Here is a 16,339-nt window from a genome sequence, read left to right on the forward strand (position 1 = left end):
GGTCTGATGAAATGGGGCTTTAATGATGTCCAAAAACAAAGTCGGTCAATGTAGCAAAAGGGAACAGGATCTTTTTATGAGCAGAGTTAAAGGCTAAAATAATTCCTAATCTAACATTAGACAGGAGAGACAGTTTCTGTGTGTGGAGGGTGCGCAGTGGTTTGATGCGTGTGCACTCACCTGTAGTAAGTATAAGGGTTCAGGTCCAGAACCTCCAGTGATCTAGCATCAGGTTCATTAGCCAGCTGGTGAACCATTAGCCACTCTTCATTCTCTCCAATTATACCAATCTAAAATGCATAGGGAAATGGAGTGGTATCAGCAGCTGAACAAATGAAACAAAAATGACAGTTCAACCTAAGCATGAAAATAAAGATAAATACAATAATCTTAAAATGTCTAACTAAATCATACCTGAGCTTCAACCTGCCAACGGGAAATGGATGTTTTGCCATCATAACCAGGTTTGAACTGGAGAGTGACAGAGCGGGGGCCGATGTTGGAGATGGCTAAATTGGTTGGAGGGCCAGGTAGCTCTGTAGTGAAGAATTGAATGAACACTTGAATAGTAGTAATTGAATTGTTCATAGAATTTAGAGGTTGCTGAACAGAAATCCGCTCAGTAAAATTACTATTCTAGTGTCTACCGAGTACTAATCGTTAAACTACTCAGTAAAGGCCTGACCTGGGGGTACACCAGAGGAAATAGTGGAAGCAGAGAGCTGGCCTTGGCCCTTGGAGGTCATGGCTGCCACCTGGATGGTGTAAGTAGTGAGAGGAGTGAGCCCCGTAACCTTGTACTCCTGAGTCAGGTTGGGCAAATAATGGGTTACTCTGGTATTTGTCCTGTTGAACTCCTCCCAGGAGATGCGATAACCTGAAAGTGGTGGGGAATTACCAAACAGTTACGCAGTAATTTCAGTTTTATGTCTTGGTGACTTAAAACAGTGGACAACGCAAAGGGACATAATCATGTTATATAGTCATCTTTAATGGTTACCTGTGAGAATACCATTTTTCTCTTGTGGCTCCTTCCAACTAACTTTTAGAGAGGTGTCCAATATGTCAGTGAAACTAAGGTGTCCCACTGCACCAGGGGCTATAAAAACATAATAAAAACAAATAGCGTATGAGTAGGACAACAGCCTGGCACATAATGATCTTTAAATACCAACATAACTTCCTGAACAGGGACACATACTATCCTCATGTGTGCGTAACCGCTGAGGCGGACTGCGGGGACCGTCTCCCGGGGTAGTGAAGCATAATACTGAAGTGTAGTATTCTGTGAACCTTTTAAGGCCTGCTATATAGCCAATGTGAACGCTGTCCTGAAAGTTGGGGCGCACTGTAACCACAGCGACTTCGTTGGGCCGACTTGGTTCCCAGGCCAAAAGCTGGAAATTGAATAACAGGAGATGTTATTGTGGAGGTAGGGACAAATAAGTAAATACTTCAGCCTACTCCTTTTCAAACAAATAATGGAATGATATTTTGTAATGATTGTGAAGGCACATGTTTGAAATGTTTGAAATAAAAATGAACTGAACTGAACTGAACTGACATTTTGGGTACCAAAGATTTTTTTAGGATTTATCAAGTGAGTTTAAAAAAAAATCTGACTGATAGTGCTTGTATACTGTAACAACAATGCCCTTCTTGACCACCAGAGTGCACCAGTTTACAGAAAGGAGCTGCTCACCTTATATCCCTGGTTGATTCCATTGATAAACTGCGGGCTCGGGGCAGTCCAGGTAAAGCGCACAGTAGTGGAGTTGACAGCCTCGGCTTGTACATTTCCTGGTGGCACAGTGGGCACTGATCCAGAGGAAGTAAAAAAAAAAACATTAAGAGGTGCAGGCAGAGTGAAAGATTAAGGTAGAGGGAGAGAGGGGCAGACAGATAAGCAAAGGAAGAGAGAAAAATGGGAATAGTGATGAGACATGGAAGGAAAAGCCTTCAAGAGGCGCTTTCAGACCAACCTCATTTAGAGCGTGAGAATCAGGCTCAGGGAATTTTTTATTTTTGCTCATTTGGGGAGGTAAGAACATGCCAATCACACCGGGTGTGAAAGCAGTTGCCTCAGGCAGCTTCCAGGTGAACCCTGCAGCAGTTTGTTTGAAGCGAGCATGCCACTCTGATGTAACACCGGAAAACAGTCAGGGAGTTGCACATTAATGAAGCTGACTGGCCGGTACTGGTCCTCCTGTCCTTGTGCATTTCTTAATTCTCTTGTATTGAAATTCAGAGCATAACCTGCTCTTCTGCTCTTCTGTCTTTAATGGCACGAATGATGGAAACATCCAATTAACGAGAGCTCAGCCAAACATGTTCACTGCTCGTGTTCACTAACAATGACACAGATGATGAAACCATTTTTACATTTTTTGCAAGTGAAGAGAAAAGGGAAATAAAATTGCGACATATGCTATACTTTCCAGGTTTCATAGTTTTGCTAATTCGCCACAGCACGGTTGTGCTTCTCCACACATTTGTTTAATTGCAGATGCAACGGATTCTGAGCTGGAATCGATCATTAACTGGCTAATTGATCAGACATTACACAAAATGTGTGCACAAATTTCCAAGGTTTTAAGATTAGTTGTGCCAGACAGATTCCCTCATTTCAAAATAAAAGTTTGTCGTTAGACAAAACAAAGCATTCAAAGAGACAGCTTGTATTCATCTCAAAGACACATGTAGGGCTCATTACACAAATGAACAATATTTATACAAAGGGCTATGTATGGAAGAATGCAAAGAGGAAACTGAGGGAGAAATGAGAAAGCACTCGAAGAGCAGTGTTTCTTAAAATAAACAAAAGGCATGTGCTGCTGAAGCTGCGCAATTATAATCATAACTAAGACAGACACAAGAGCTCTGTGTATTTATTTCCATACTATAGGAACAAACTAAGAGCCTGCTCTCACTCTCTTTTACGCTACCTGACATTTAGACTTGAAAAGAGTGTAACAGACTAGTAATGCAAAAACCCGAGCGCCTGTAAAATCCAAAGAAGTCAAAAATAACTTCTGAATTTTCCTTGGATAACTGTTTCTTAGCAGGAAATGGAACATATGATGAAATGTGAACCCTCCCAGTTTTCTTATGGATGCTCAAGGGAATATTTATTGAGTATGGTGCAGAGATCTCTGTTCATGTAATGGATTTACCACGACAGGCATCCAGAGATATGTGTTAAGCCTGTCAGAGCTTTATATACAAGTTAAAGGAATTTAAAATCACATTCAACGTCAGCACAGTGCATCTGAATCAGAAGGCATTTGGTAAAGTATAGAAGGAAGATTTCTAGACATACTGTCATCTATGGATTGACCTTGACTGGCAGCAATGATGACATCTTTAAATCTTAAAGTAAAAACTCAGATTAACCTTTCAACACGCTAACACAAAAGCTGGAATCTACAAAAAGTCAGCATGTTACTGTGTTACAACGTCACGTTGGAAAAAAATATGAAGCCAGATTTCCGAAAGCTAAATATCTAAAAGCTTGTTCCCTTCAGATCTGCTGCCACAAAGGCAAAAACAGATTTTGCTAATTTGACTTTTATCCTCTGAAGATTTTGAACAGACAGGGAAACAAGAAGCCTAAGGTGTTGGAATCAGTAGGCGTGTCGAAATATGTAGCTGTATGACACCGGGGAAAGTTCACAATATGTGTTCTAATTACACTACTCAGCATGTACAATGAGAAAAGAAGCCAACCGAGACAGGTTCTCTCTGCAAAAATCAAAAGATATGTCACATATCTGACACTCATCATCACTCGATAGTTTATATGCAGAAACAATTAAATCTGTGCTGAGAAAAACAACCAAAGTCTTTGGGCTGTCAAAATAAAGGTTATACTTATGGAGACTGGGATGTCTGTAATCAGTTAACCTAATCTCACTAACTGCATGTCTTTGGATTGTAGGAGGAAGTTTAAGTCCCTGGAGACAACCTATGCAGACATGAGGAGAACAAGCAAACTACCCATAGAAACGTTGCCGATTCAAAACTACAACCCTCTTTGGACCTTGTTGTGAGGCAACAGTGCTAATCATAGCGCTGTTCCTGCTGCCACTACTGTATAACATATTATTATTATAATAAAAACCAACCAACCAACCAGCCAACCAACAAACAAACAAACAAACAAAAACATTCTAAAATAAAAAAAATAAGGACAAATGCAAAAATCTGGAAACTATGAAACTATGAAAGTCTGAACAACAGCATGCATTTTAATGGGGCACTCAGTAAAAAAGACACACATTTTCAAAGAAAAACATATATATTTAAAAGGTAGTAAGCATGTGTTATGCATAACCATACAGAGATATGTGATAAAAATAAGCAAGGACAAAATTAATGAATCTAGATAAATCTCAAACCCCAAACTAAAAGTTAAGTAAAAGCCTGGGCTGAAGTATATGATGACGCTTATGGGCTCATAGCTGTATACTGTGTTTATCGCAGCATTTATTAAGACTAAAAATAAGCAGCGTTGAAAGGAAAATAGCACTTACTTATGACTTGTCATGCCTTTTACAGACCTTTTTGCTGCTCTGTGCTGAATGCTGATTTATGATTCAAGATAGGAAACAGAAATAAAAAATGTAGTGACTGTACTCTTTAAAATGTGTACACATCACCATTTCAGTGGTAAATAAAAAAATGAAAACATGATTGCATGATTGATAACTCTTAATTTGACATTAAAGAAAGATAAATGTGTCAAGTTTCACGTTTCAAGCTTAATTTTAAGTAAAAAGGGAAACTTTGAAACCCACAGCGTGATGCCTGCAGACAACGATTAACTTGAGCCCTGCTTTTACTATAATATTGTCTGTTTGCTACTCTCACCTCCTTGCAGAGTCCACTCAGTGACTTTGTGGCTGTAGGTGCCCCGGCCTGCTCCATTGTACGCTGCCACCTCAATCTCGTAGTTGGTCCAGATGATGAGGTCCTCCAGGAGCAAACTTGTTTGGTCTGGGTTTGTGATGTTTTTCATCTGACAATCAACTGGAAGCCCAGACAGACAGTACCTGAGAGCAGAGCAATTGAAGGATAGAGAAAGACAGAAAGACAAGGACCGCACAGACCATTCAATTCAGTTCAGTTTTATTTATACAGCAACCAAATCACAACAACAGTCGCCTCAAGGCACTTTACATTGTAAAGACCTTACAATAATAGAGAGAAAACCCAAAAAATCAGACCACCCTGTGACCAAGCACTTGGTGACAGTGGAAATGAAAAAAAAAAAAACCTTTTAAAAGGAAGAAACCTCTGGCAGAGCCATGCTCAGAGAGGGACAGCCATCTGCTGTGACTAGTTGGGGGTGAGGAAAAAAGGAGATTAATAACTAATAATTAAACACAAAGTGTTATATAAACAAATAGAAAGTGAAAAGAGGTGAGAAGAAGAAGAAATACTGAATCCATAATGGAAACCCCACAGTAGCCTAGGCTTATTGGAAGCATTCAGGCTCACCTGATCCAGTCCTAAGTCTAATCTTAAAAAAAGAGAGGATGTCTCCTATATCCAAACTGGGAGCTGGTTCCACAGAAGAGGGGCCTGAAACATGAAGGCTCTCTCCCATTTTACTTTTAAATATCCACAAGTGTGTTAGGGAATATGAAGTAAACCAGCAGTCTGAGAGGGAAGTGGTTTTTCAAGGCGATATAGTTTTTAGAATAAGATGGGGCCTGACTATTCAAGACTTTATATGTGAAAAAAGGTTTTTAAATCAGATTCTGGATTTAGCAAGGACAACATGAAGACAAGCTAAAATGGGAGAAAAATGGTCTCTCTTTCTAGCCCTGTCAGTCCTCATGCTCCAGCATTCTGGATCAACCGAAGGCTTTCGGGGAGTAGACAGAACACAATAAACATATATTAGGATTTTACTGGCATTTTTTTGCCAATAGCGAGGGACTGAGAGCAGTAAGAGTACGAAAAAAAAAATCATGCAGAGCAGTTATAAAATGGCTACAAAAAGAGAGGTGACAACAGATGGATGTAGAAGAAGGTATTTAATTTGCACCAATTATTCTACAGACACAATGAGCAAGAATGAAGCAAAATGGAAAGGGAGAAAAGGGACTGGCATAACAGTTATTATCGCATCTGAATGGCACAGGGCCAGACAGGCACCTATCCCTGGATAAAAAAAAAGAGAGAGAGAGAAACAGGCAGGTTGTCATGGTCTTTTTACCTGATGATGTAGCCCTGGAGTGGACCATTTTGATGACTCTCAGGGGGTGGCTGCCATTGGATCATGATGGACTGATTTGTGCGGCCACTTGCGATGACTGTCTGAGGGGGGGCGCTGGGAGGTTCTTCGGGGAGAGTTAGTCTGCAGCGAGGAGCAAGGAGAAAAGAAAGAATAAAGGAGAGGTAAAAGCAGAGACAAAGTGAAGCCGTGCATTAATTATCCTGGGTTTCTGCATATTTCTATTCCATTTCATCATAGACATCAAAACATAATAAAGACAGCTTTTTGTGTTTTTTTCAGAACACCATAAAGGAAAGTTGGGTTAAGTGTTGCTGTGTCTTTGTCCAAAACATATTCTCTATAATACTGTCCGCAGAGGGACAGCTTGCTGTGGCATGAAAAAAGATCAAAGAGGCCTTGGTAAAAAATGGAGCAGCACAATGGAGAGACAGGGCGAGTGAGCGAAAGATATAAAAGAACAAGAAAGAGAGATCCAGGCAGACTTTTCCCTTAAGTCAATTTAAGATGACATCTTGATTTCTTCCCAGTGCACCGGAGCACTGCTCTGGAGGAGATAAAGCAGAGTGTTTAGGATCAAAGAGGTGTGCCTCAGAAAAGCCCTGCACTCACTGACGCTCAGTCACCCTCCTGTGGTGCATTCTTGTCTGGGCAGATTCACACTGGAATTTGGCTCCGCGAAAGTGTGTGGTTTGAGGAGGGTCTTTCTGCAGTTAGAAAAAAACATCCAATGGGTTGTGTTGATGCGCGCAAGGTCAGACAGTAGTGTGCATAGGTGAATAGTGATGAGCTAAGAATGTGTGTGAGAGTGCGCGGAGGTGGGCCTGCATGTTTATGACAGCTTCTTCTTCCTAGTCAAGAAAATTCACTTGAGATTTGAGTCTGTGTTGAGCTCTGCCACTTTCAAGCCTCTCTGTATTTTACTCATGAAGTATGGCAAAGGAAGTTAATAGGAGGGAGCGAGACGAAGCTGGGTCAGCGCACCCATCAAGTCTTCACAAAGCGCAATTTCAGCTCATTCACAGTTTTATCTTGAAAAGGCCCATCCTGAAGCCGGCTCATCTCTCCCTCACTCCCAGAGGAATGAAGACCAAAAAGTGGACTTACAGGAAATAATCACAGGATTTTCTATTGAACTGCCAAGACGAGCGGGGAAGAACGGCTTGTTCCAGAACAGTAAAAGCCCTCCAAAGTGCAACGCTTGTCTCGCGGCCAGTGTACACATTAAAAAACACAGTCTACGAGCAATATTTTTAACATTCAGCAGATGCATAACAGCTAAGTGCAGCACCCACCGGTCAGTCTCTTTGCTGAACTGGCCTCTGCCCACGTCATTTACGGCACACAGGCGGAACTGGTATGAACGCGCCGGGATGAGGCCACCAACAGTAACCCCAGTAGACTCTGGCTCAATGTTGGCCAGCAGCACTGTCCAAGGCGCATCTGAGATAGAGAGGACACACATAAAGATAAAGCTGTGAGCAGTAGCTAGAGAATGATGAATGACCTTGTGAGGTCATTAAGACTCTTGAGAAAAAAAAAACCTCTCTCCACCACTTGCGAACTTAAATTTAAATTCATTGTTATTTCTGACTATCCCTGCACACCACTGTTTCATTTTTTCAGTAATAATAGTGCAGCTACTGATAAGAGACAAATAATTTATTTTGCATAAAGTCCCTCTAAATATCAAATTGCAATTCAATTATCCAAAACCCAGATCCCATCTGCATCCTCAGATTCATTTTCCTTATAATGAGTTGTCATCTACTCAGTTAGCCTGAGCTTCGATGAGAAATGGTTGAGCAATTTAGTCTCAGTGGGTGAAAACATTCCCACTTCTTTGATTTTATCAAGTGAAAGGAAGATAAGAGTATTGGACAGCAAAACAATTTGGTCTCCCTGTTCATTTGTAAGGAAACGCACAAGTGAGGCAATTGAGTTATACAGATTGAGGAATGTATGAGAGTGTGCAACTGCCAATTTTAGATACACAATTGAAATGTAATATAATAGGAGGGATTGCAAATTAGTGTTCCCTTTGAGAACAAACTAGCAATATCACTTTTGAAATTACTAATAAAACTATTACATTTGTGAGTTTGCATTAGGTGTGCATGGTTAAAGGTGATAGAGGTGCCTGGTGGAAAAACTCACTGTTTTCTGAGACCTCCAGGATGTAGCGGATAAGGGGGCTGTTGCCATCGAAGGCCTGGGCCCACGTTAGGTTGATGGCCCTCTTCTCAGTGGTACTCAGAACTGCTACTGGGTTTTCTGGAGCATGAGGTAACTGCCTGTACGTGTAAATGTGGGTGAGAGGGAACAAGTGATAAGAGAAATAGAATCAGACAAGAAGGCAGAAAATAACAGAGCTGAACAGTTAGAGTGAGAGCGAGGCATTGTAAATATTCGAGGGGTTTGATGGATTAGAGAGGAGAGCAGTGATAAACCACAACAGTGGAGGAAACATCCATCCATCATGTCCTGGTTGCATGTAAAAGAAAAAAAAAAACACAGAGGAAAAAAACCAACTAAAAACAGCACGATAAGACTGGGGAGACATTGGGTAAATATGCAAACCTGACTCGGAGGTGGGCGCTGCGAGAGTCATTGCCACCCACCGAGGTCACCCTGCAGGTATATGTTCCAATGTCACCCGACCACGTTTGGGAGATGTGCAGGGTCCCGTCAGGATCCAGACGCAAACGCGGGGACGTGTTCACGTCAATCACAGTGCCGCTCTTCTCCCACACATGTCTGAAAGCACGTGCGTGACAACGTAACTATGTTACCCACGAAAAAACAGACACACGCATACGCAAACTTTAACACTTTACAGTTACAGCAAATTTGTTTGCCCTTTATGAGTTCATGCGCCAAACACAGAAGGTGCTAGCAACAACGAAAAGCGCAACAAAGCTGGCAGCAAAGTGTTTGGATCAGAAAAATCTCTCTCTGTGTCACAACTTATCATCCGCGGATTTCGCTCCTCGTTATTTAACCCACCCACACATATGGACACCCCCCATTACATGCGCACATGCATGCAGACATGCAAATATTAGGAGCTCCCGTGATTAATAGCGACTATTCGCGCTCTGCAGCTAATCTCCTCTGTGTTGTGTTTAATTAAAGGCGCTGTCTGAAGTTATTACTCTGTTTACATATTCATCTGTTTACCCTGCAATCTGATCAATGTCGTAGGCCCACAGGTGACAGGCTCTCTAATCACTGGGCTCCATAGACATCATTTCACTCCCTCTGAGACAGATGCCTGTACACACACTCTGTCATGCTCAAGACTGTCTAAAGAATGAGGGAAGGCAATGGACTAATTCCTAAATCTGACTCCAAGCATTTCGAATGCTTCCCATAGGAAGTCTTCTAAGGGTGGATAAACACTATGAGATCTCATGCAGATTTCATAAACTAATTAAGTACAACACTGATGCCCAAGCTTGTTCGCAAGGCTGGGAGTGATTAAAAAATATGGGATGGCCTTGGCTCAGGTAGTAGAACAGGTTGTCTACAGTTCCCATTGTTGACATGATGTCTGTCAACTCCATAAGCCAAAGTGTCCTTGGGCAAGAAACTAAAATCCAAGGTGATCCTAAGGGCACGTTACTGGTAAGTGAACATATACTGCTCTTTTTGAAAAGTGCTACTTAATTGCACAACATTTACTTACATAAAAAGAATGAGGAGTAAGACCAACAAGAAAAGAGAGCATATTCCAAAAGATTACCTTACAGTGACACTGGGATCATGGGTTACACCACAGGTCATAACAGCCTTAGTCCCTTTGATGACACTCTGGTCTTGTGGCGGTTTAGTGATGCGGGTACGTGCTGTGAAAATGCCCAAAGGCTGTTATTCAGAGACTGTTTGATCAGTGAACCGAACAGAGATTACAGGAATTGGTCTCATCTTTCACTCAATATCTCTCTGAAATAGCATAAATTATATTCTATTTTCAGTGGGCAAAGTATTTTGCAAGGTTACAGAGACTTGTAATGTGAATTTAGTCACAAAAATGAGTTCACGTGCAAGTCCAACTGTCTTGACAATGACCTCTAGGAGAAAAAAAAGCATGTAATTCTTCTAGAATTTAACACGTCATGTATTTAATAATAACAATACCAAAAAAGACATTTTCTCCTTTTATTTTTTCTCATATTCCAAAGGTCTAGACTAGGTCTCATCATTTTCAGCAAGTTATACAAGTGTTGAACAATGTAAAAAATAAAGAGAGAGATTAAAATAGAATAGCTTAAATAGCTTAGATCACACAGTCTTATGGTGTGCTCCAAAAAACTTCTATTCTGTTCTACAGAGGGTGTCCAGTTGCTGTTACGCTTACCCCAGACCAACAGGTCAGCTGAAGCCTCGTCAATGCCCCTCGAGTTACTGGCCATGCAGGTGTATGTTCCAGCGTCAGACAGGTGGGAGGGGCTGATTAGTAAGCTGCCCGATTCCAGCAGGGTGAACCTGGGCAGCTGGACCGATCCACTGGCCAAGACACGTTCACCTGCAGGGAAGGGTGGAAGTGATCGATGATATGGGAGAAAGGACGGGGAACAAAGAAAGGGGGGGTGTGTGGGGAAAGAACAAGAGAGATTAAAGTATTGGAGAAATGTCAGAGAAAACAAACAGAAGGGAAAGCAGCACAGCAACAGTAAAGAAATACAGCTTGTTTGGAGAAAATATATATTCTGGATCTTTTTCATAGCTCTTGTCTAACTGACGAGTCAAAATGCAGCATAATAATCTCCCCAATACCTCATGCTGTTAGCCCACGCACCTTTCTGCCAGGTGATGGCTGGCCGCGGGGCTCCCGAGGTTTCACAGTGTAGGATGACTGACATGCTGTCAATCACTGCACTGTCAGAGGGGCCAGCGGTTATGTTAGGAGCAATACCTGGATGGGGAGGGGTCAGGCACATGAGACACACGCACAGACACAGAGAAAAACGCATAGGTTCAAGCAAAATCAGGTAAGACAGAGGTGATAATGAGAGACATAAACAGCTTTCTCCCTAATAAAGCAGGTAGCAGCTGAGAGCTTAATGGACTTGACAAAAGGGGCAGCTGTCAAGTCTCATTCTCAGAGACAGCTCTGAGAATCTGACAAGGCGCCTCTGTCTCTCTGCTTCTCCTGCTCATTCTCTCATTCAAAAATAGGCAATAATTGCCCGAGCATCCAAGGCTGACAAATCTGTCACTGCAAAGAGATATATAGATAGATGGGTGTAGAAAGGGAAGACAGAGAGTGGGACAAGAGAGGATTAGGAAAGAGAAGAGAGGAAGGAGCTGAAAGACAAACAGAATGAATCAGCAGACGTGTGGATAACTTTGAAAAGAAATTTCAAGGGGGACATACTAGTAACGGCAAGGTAGGTGTTTGTCTGGATTTCTCCTGCTAGATTGCGAGCAAAGCACTGAAACATCCCTGTGTCATCTGGCAGGAGACCGTTGATCTGTAGACTGCCTCCTACCAACACCCTGTACCTGGGGATCTTCACCGGGCTGATGGGCACTGCATCTTTATACCACACTATCTCTGGCTGTGGTGTGCCTGCAGAGGGAGGAAAGGATTTACTTATTTTTTGTCTCTGGTCACTGTGACCCTGTAGTCCATTTTCTTTTCTTTTTTACTGCTTTTTTTAGTCTTTCACACATGCAGGAGCATAGTGGAAAAAAAAACACCACAAACCTCGAGCCTGACAGGGGATATCCACTACCTTCTCCATTTCTGCGCTGATGTGACTCGGCGGCTCTTTTACAAACAGAGGATATTCTGTTTCCAAAGAAGAAAAGTGATTGCTCGCTAATAGCCTTTAAAAACAGCTACAAAACTAATGCGTGCTTTTTATCATCACCGTCATCTGGCAATAGCGCATTTACACGACTTTATATAACAGTATTAGCGTTAATACTGAAATATAAACTTTGAATGGAGACTCTGAAAAGTATCTCAGCTTGAAGATTAGCACTGATCATTTAGGCTAAGCTGCTTTCTGTAGGGTCAAAATGTATGTTGTAACGTTGTTTACCAAGAACATGCAGGTAGGCCCCGGCCGTGACGGAGGGGACACTGCTGCTCCGAAGTGACGCTTCACACTCATAGTAGCCACTATCGCTAACTGCAGGCAAGCTGATGACCAATCTACGGCCAAAATCGCGAATCCCTGTATTGACCACTGCCCCGTCTTTTCTCCAAGTGATATTCATTTTGACAAGAGGCCTGAAAAAGAAAAAGATGAAAAAGAGAAAAAGAGAGCAAGAGACCGAGAGCGTGGTTTTTAATATAGATTTATATTCTGTTTCAAGGTTACAGAGCACTGGGGGAGCAATGGGATACATCTGTCATTCTGATTAAGTCTTTGAATTTGAGATAATAGTCAGATTTCAGAACCGGGATTGTGCAAGATTGGAAGAACAGAGTGAAGCCCTGAATCAAAGGGAAGAATGGAGGAGAGGTACAAAATGAGAGATGTGCAAAACACTTTTTATTATGTTCAAACAAAAGATTCCAAGATTCATTTAAATCACAAAATATCAGATGCGGGGGTGGGAGAAGGTGGTGGTGTTTTGATAATGTGTGAATGCCTGACTGTGTGTATTTGCAGTCTCCTCCTCAGGATCTGCATGTCTCTTTGTGAACATTTACCTTGCATTGGCAACACACTCCATGATAGCTTCGTTTCTCCCGACTGTTACACTGGTGTTCTTTGGGGGGATGATGATGGAGGGGGCAATGGGGTCTGCGGGTCCTCCCACATCTATCACACACACAGAAACGCACAAAAGTGAAAGAAATCTTTAAATTGCATGCCAGTCTCAGATTAAGCCTGTGCCTCTGCCTGATATAGCCAACTGAGCATGACTAGATCCTTACACAGAGACTGACAATTTGTCACCATCACAACCAAGTAGCCAGCATGCTATCAACCAACTATTAACGCCCCTGTCTTTACTTTAGATCCTCTTTCTAGTGCACACAGCATTTACTGAGCATGGTGTTAGCCCAGGTGTTAAGAAGCCATTATGTAACATAATTGAGACAAACAGAAAAGGCGATTAAATGCGGCACCATCACTCACGGGTTTCACAGAGCCTCCAGCCAACCATCGATTCACTGCCCTCAATCAGTGATCTCTCTCTGAATCTGATCTCATTTTCCCCCCACCTCCCCGGAGTACGGGTATGGGCCTGTGAACTTGTATATGTCTGAGTGATTGGACATTTACAGTGTGCTGTGTGCATGCATCGCTTTGAAGTTTGTTTCCGGATGTCCGTGTGAGACCATCTCAGGTTAATAAGGGCTCTAATTAAGTTTTTATTATTGTTGTTGTTATTTTGCAGCACCCGATTATAAATCTCAACCTTTTCTTGCTCAGTCCTGTAGAATCTCTACAGTACTGTAGCAATGCTTCCTCTACAAACACTGACTAAAAATAGACCTGTGAGTTATTACCACTTTGACTCTACTCGCCATGTGATTACTGCATAGTTTCTTGATCATCAGTCAAATAAATACCTAAAAAAAAAAAAAAAAAAAAAATTATATATATATATATATATATATATATATATATATACATATATATATATATATATATATATATATATATTAAACAAATTAAAATGCAGTATCCAAGTATCTTCAAATTCTTTCCAGAACATAACATGGAAGGAAACAACAAACAACACAAAATTAACATGCTGCTGACATTTCTTCAGAACGAATTAAACATTTCAAAAATAAACAATTAAATTTAACGCCAAAGAATTCCCAAATATCCAAAGATTTTCTTCATGGCAGCACACACACACACACACACACACACACACACACACACACACACACACACACACACACACACACACACACAAAAGAGAAAGCAAAAATCATTTGTAGGACGCTTGACAGACGGAAATGAACAGATAGAAATGTTTTGCAGTCATCATCTCGGAAATTTGATGAGAGATCGAGATGAGCAGTTAAATGTTTTGCTCGTTTGAACCTTATTCAAAATTACTTTTATATTTCTAGGCAACAAATTACCTATTGATTAACTGGTAAATACATAGAATTGGTGGTACTGCATCAGTCTGAAGGCTTGGTATTATTAATTAAATCCTTTCATCAACGTATCAAGTATCATTTTGAATACATTGTTGACATTATTAATAATCAGCATAATGAAGACCAATCAATCCATCTATAATAGCTGCCTTTTAGTCCCTAGAAAGCTAAAAAAAAAAACCACACAAAAAGAAATAAACATGCTACAATTATTTGCCTTTGTCCAAGAGCTTAGTGAGGAAAAATCGTAGTTACTTGGTTCTGCAGTTACTGGCTATACTTCTGTGAGATTACAGAATTTGGCAGATCCGTGTAAATTTTGCGACTAATTAACAAGCAAGACTTTGCGTAAGGTTTGATTGGCATAGGTTTCAGTCGACAAGTAAGTGTGAAAGTGAAAAATGAGAAGAAAGAAACTGATGGAAAAGAGTCACTCAAACAGCATTAATATTAATCTTCTACAAAGAAGATTTAAAGCTGAAAATCACCAAGATCACATATAATTTATGAATGATTTATTAAATAGAACTCTTGACAGAGTCATGCTGAAGCTGCTGAAAATGTGATGATTGGCATGTTGTGTGAAGTACTCGCCTTTACACAGAGTGGCTGTTAACACTTTAATTTCGATTTGAGTTTTACTAAATGTTTTACAAATCTGTGTAAACACGGAAATTGAACAGTTTTGTTTAATTAAGTGAAATGCCCCACATATTTGGCTGGAAATGTAGCCCGTGTTTGCCAACAACGCAGCAAAAAGTGGGATTCCATTTGACTTATCAAAGAACTCATTTAATTTTCCAGTAGACACGACTGGTTCCTCGGCACACGGTAATTAATGCATTGCAGTTCATGAACTCCCAGTGTTGAGGATACCTCAAGTGTGTAATGCAAAAATTTATGCGGTGACTTGCATAGCAAATTCTCACTACTAAGGGTGCCACCCTGTTTACATCTGTCTGTATCTAAAAACAACTGTAAATCCAAGTCAACTACAGAGCACTTCACAATCTAAGGAATATTAAAAAGGATGCCTGAATGTCTGCGTGCATGGAGCTTTATCCGACTCCAGTTCGCCTTTCACTATTACACCCAGCTCTGTCTCATTTGTATGCTCCCTTAGGAAGATGGTGCTCCCTCTACTGCATATTGTTTAGTCTTTTATCCAGAGAATTGCTACAACGAACAAATGCAGTTGTAAAATTAAATAAACTTATTGGCTTTCAGATGCAAACTACAACGGTGTTATCTGCAAGGTCAGACTGGGTGATATCCAGTGATATCTGATCCCCGGGGATTGCTGTACCGTGCGTGTTGAGCACTGAATTACAAATGCTGCATTAAAGATATGATGAGCAGATGCTGGCGCGAGAAGGAAGCTGCCATTAAAAGTGCGCAGAACAAAGAGTTTTTAATTTTCAATATTACAGTTAACATCCCACTGTTAACCCTATGGTGACTTTTATCATGTGGATACTATCATGTGGAATTCTGTCCAGATAGCTAGAAAAATACACTGAGTGACTCCTTTAATTGGGTCGTCGAGGTAGGCGAAGAAAGACTGATGTTGTTGAGATGAAAGTAAATAAGAGGCGCGAGCATTTGTGTGACTTTGTTTAGATAAGAAACGGTGACAGTAGGTGGGAGGATAAGGAAGCGGCAGGTTCAGTTAAACTACATAATCATTTGACTTAAAACCATGCTTCTGCCGCCAATGCCGAACTTTATTTGAAATTGTGCACATGTGGGTTTTATAATTGAGGCCGACCTTCTGCTTTGATTTGTGTGTTGATGTAGGCGTGTGTATGCTTAATCATTCCCTGTGTGCTCAGCGTCATTTTCAGAATTCATTTTTGGTTTTTTTGTTAGGAGGATTTCAACCAAAGTTGTACTCCATGGGGCCTTTCTGCCTTTTCACAGAGGTCCTGCTGGAGTTCCACCTAAAACATTGTAATTCGCTATTGAAGCCAGAGGTTGGAGTAGGCCTTGGAGAATAAGAGGACATCTAT

The 16,339-nt window shown here is 41.1% G+C and overlaps 1 protein-coding gene across 4 annotated transcripts in view; it reads right to left on the bottom strand.

The window, feature by feature from the left end:
- The window catches only part of LOC113020647 (protein sidekick-2-like), an 85,187-nt gene that overhangs the window by 14,912 nt on the left and 53,936 nt on the right, over positions 1-16,339 (bottom strand). For all 4 annotated transcript variants that reach the window (XM_026164795.2, XM_026164796.2, XM_026164794.2 and 1 more), the window contains exons 6-23: positions 12,912-13,023; positions 12,295-12,485; positions 11,955-12,038; positions 11,622-11,816; positions 11,043-11,159; positions 10,602-10,769; positions 9,987-10,089; positions 8,822-8,998; positions 8,399-8,535; positions 7,537-7,684; positions 6,224-6,364; positions 4,870-5,051; positions 1,703-1,818; positions 1,202-1,397; positions 1,001-1,099; positions 686-877; positions 415-536; positions 181-290 (exon numbers count right to left, since the gene is read on the bottom strand). In XM_026164795.2, the coding sequence (XP_026020580.2) occupies positions 181-290; positions 415-536; positions 686-877; positions 1,001-1,099; positions 1,202-1,397; positions 1,703-1,818; positions 4,870-5,051; positions 6,224-6,364; positions 7,537-7,684; positions 8,399-8,535; positions 8,822-8,998; positions 9,987-10,089; positions 10,602-10,769; positions 11,043-11,159; positions 11,622-11,816; positions 11,955-12,038; positions 12,295-12,485; positions 12,912-13,023 (2,590 nt within the window). The remainder of the gene's footprint in view (positions 1-180; positions 291-414; positions 537-685; positions 878-1,000; positions 1,100-1,201; positions 1,398-1,702; positions 1,819-4,869; positions 5,052-6,223; positions 6,365-7,536; positions 7,685-8,398; positions 8,536-8,821; positions 8,999-9,986; positions 10,090-10,601; positions 10,770-11,042; positions 11,160-11,621; positions 11,817-11,954; positions 12,039-12,294; positions 12,486-12,911; positions 13,024-16,339) is intronic.

This window comes from Astatotilapia calliptera, chromosome 4 (assembly GCF_964374335.1).
Source record: "Astatotilapia calliptera chromosome 4, fAstCal68.1, whole genome shotgun sequence".
Taxonomy (NCBI): domain Eukaryota; kingdom Metazoa; phylum Chordata; class Actinopteri; order Cichliformes; family Cichlidae; genus Astatotilapia; species Astatotilapia calliptera.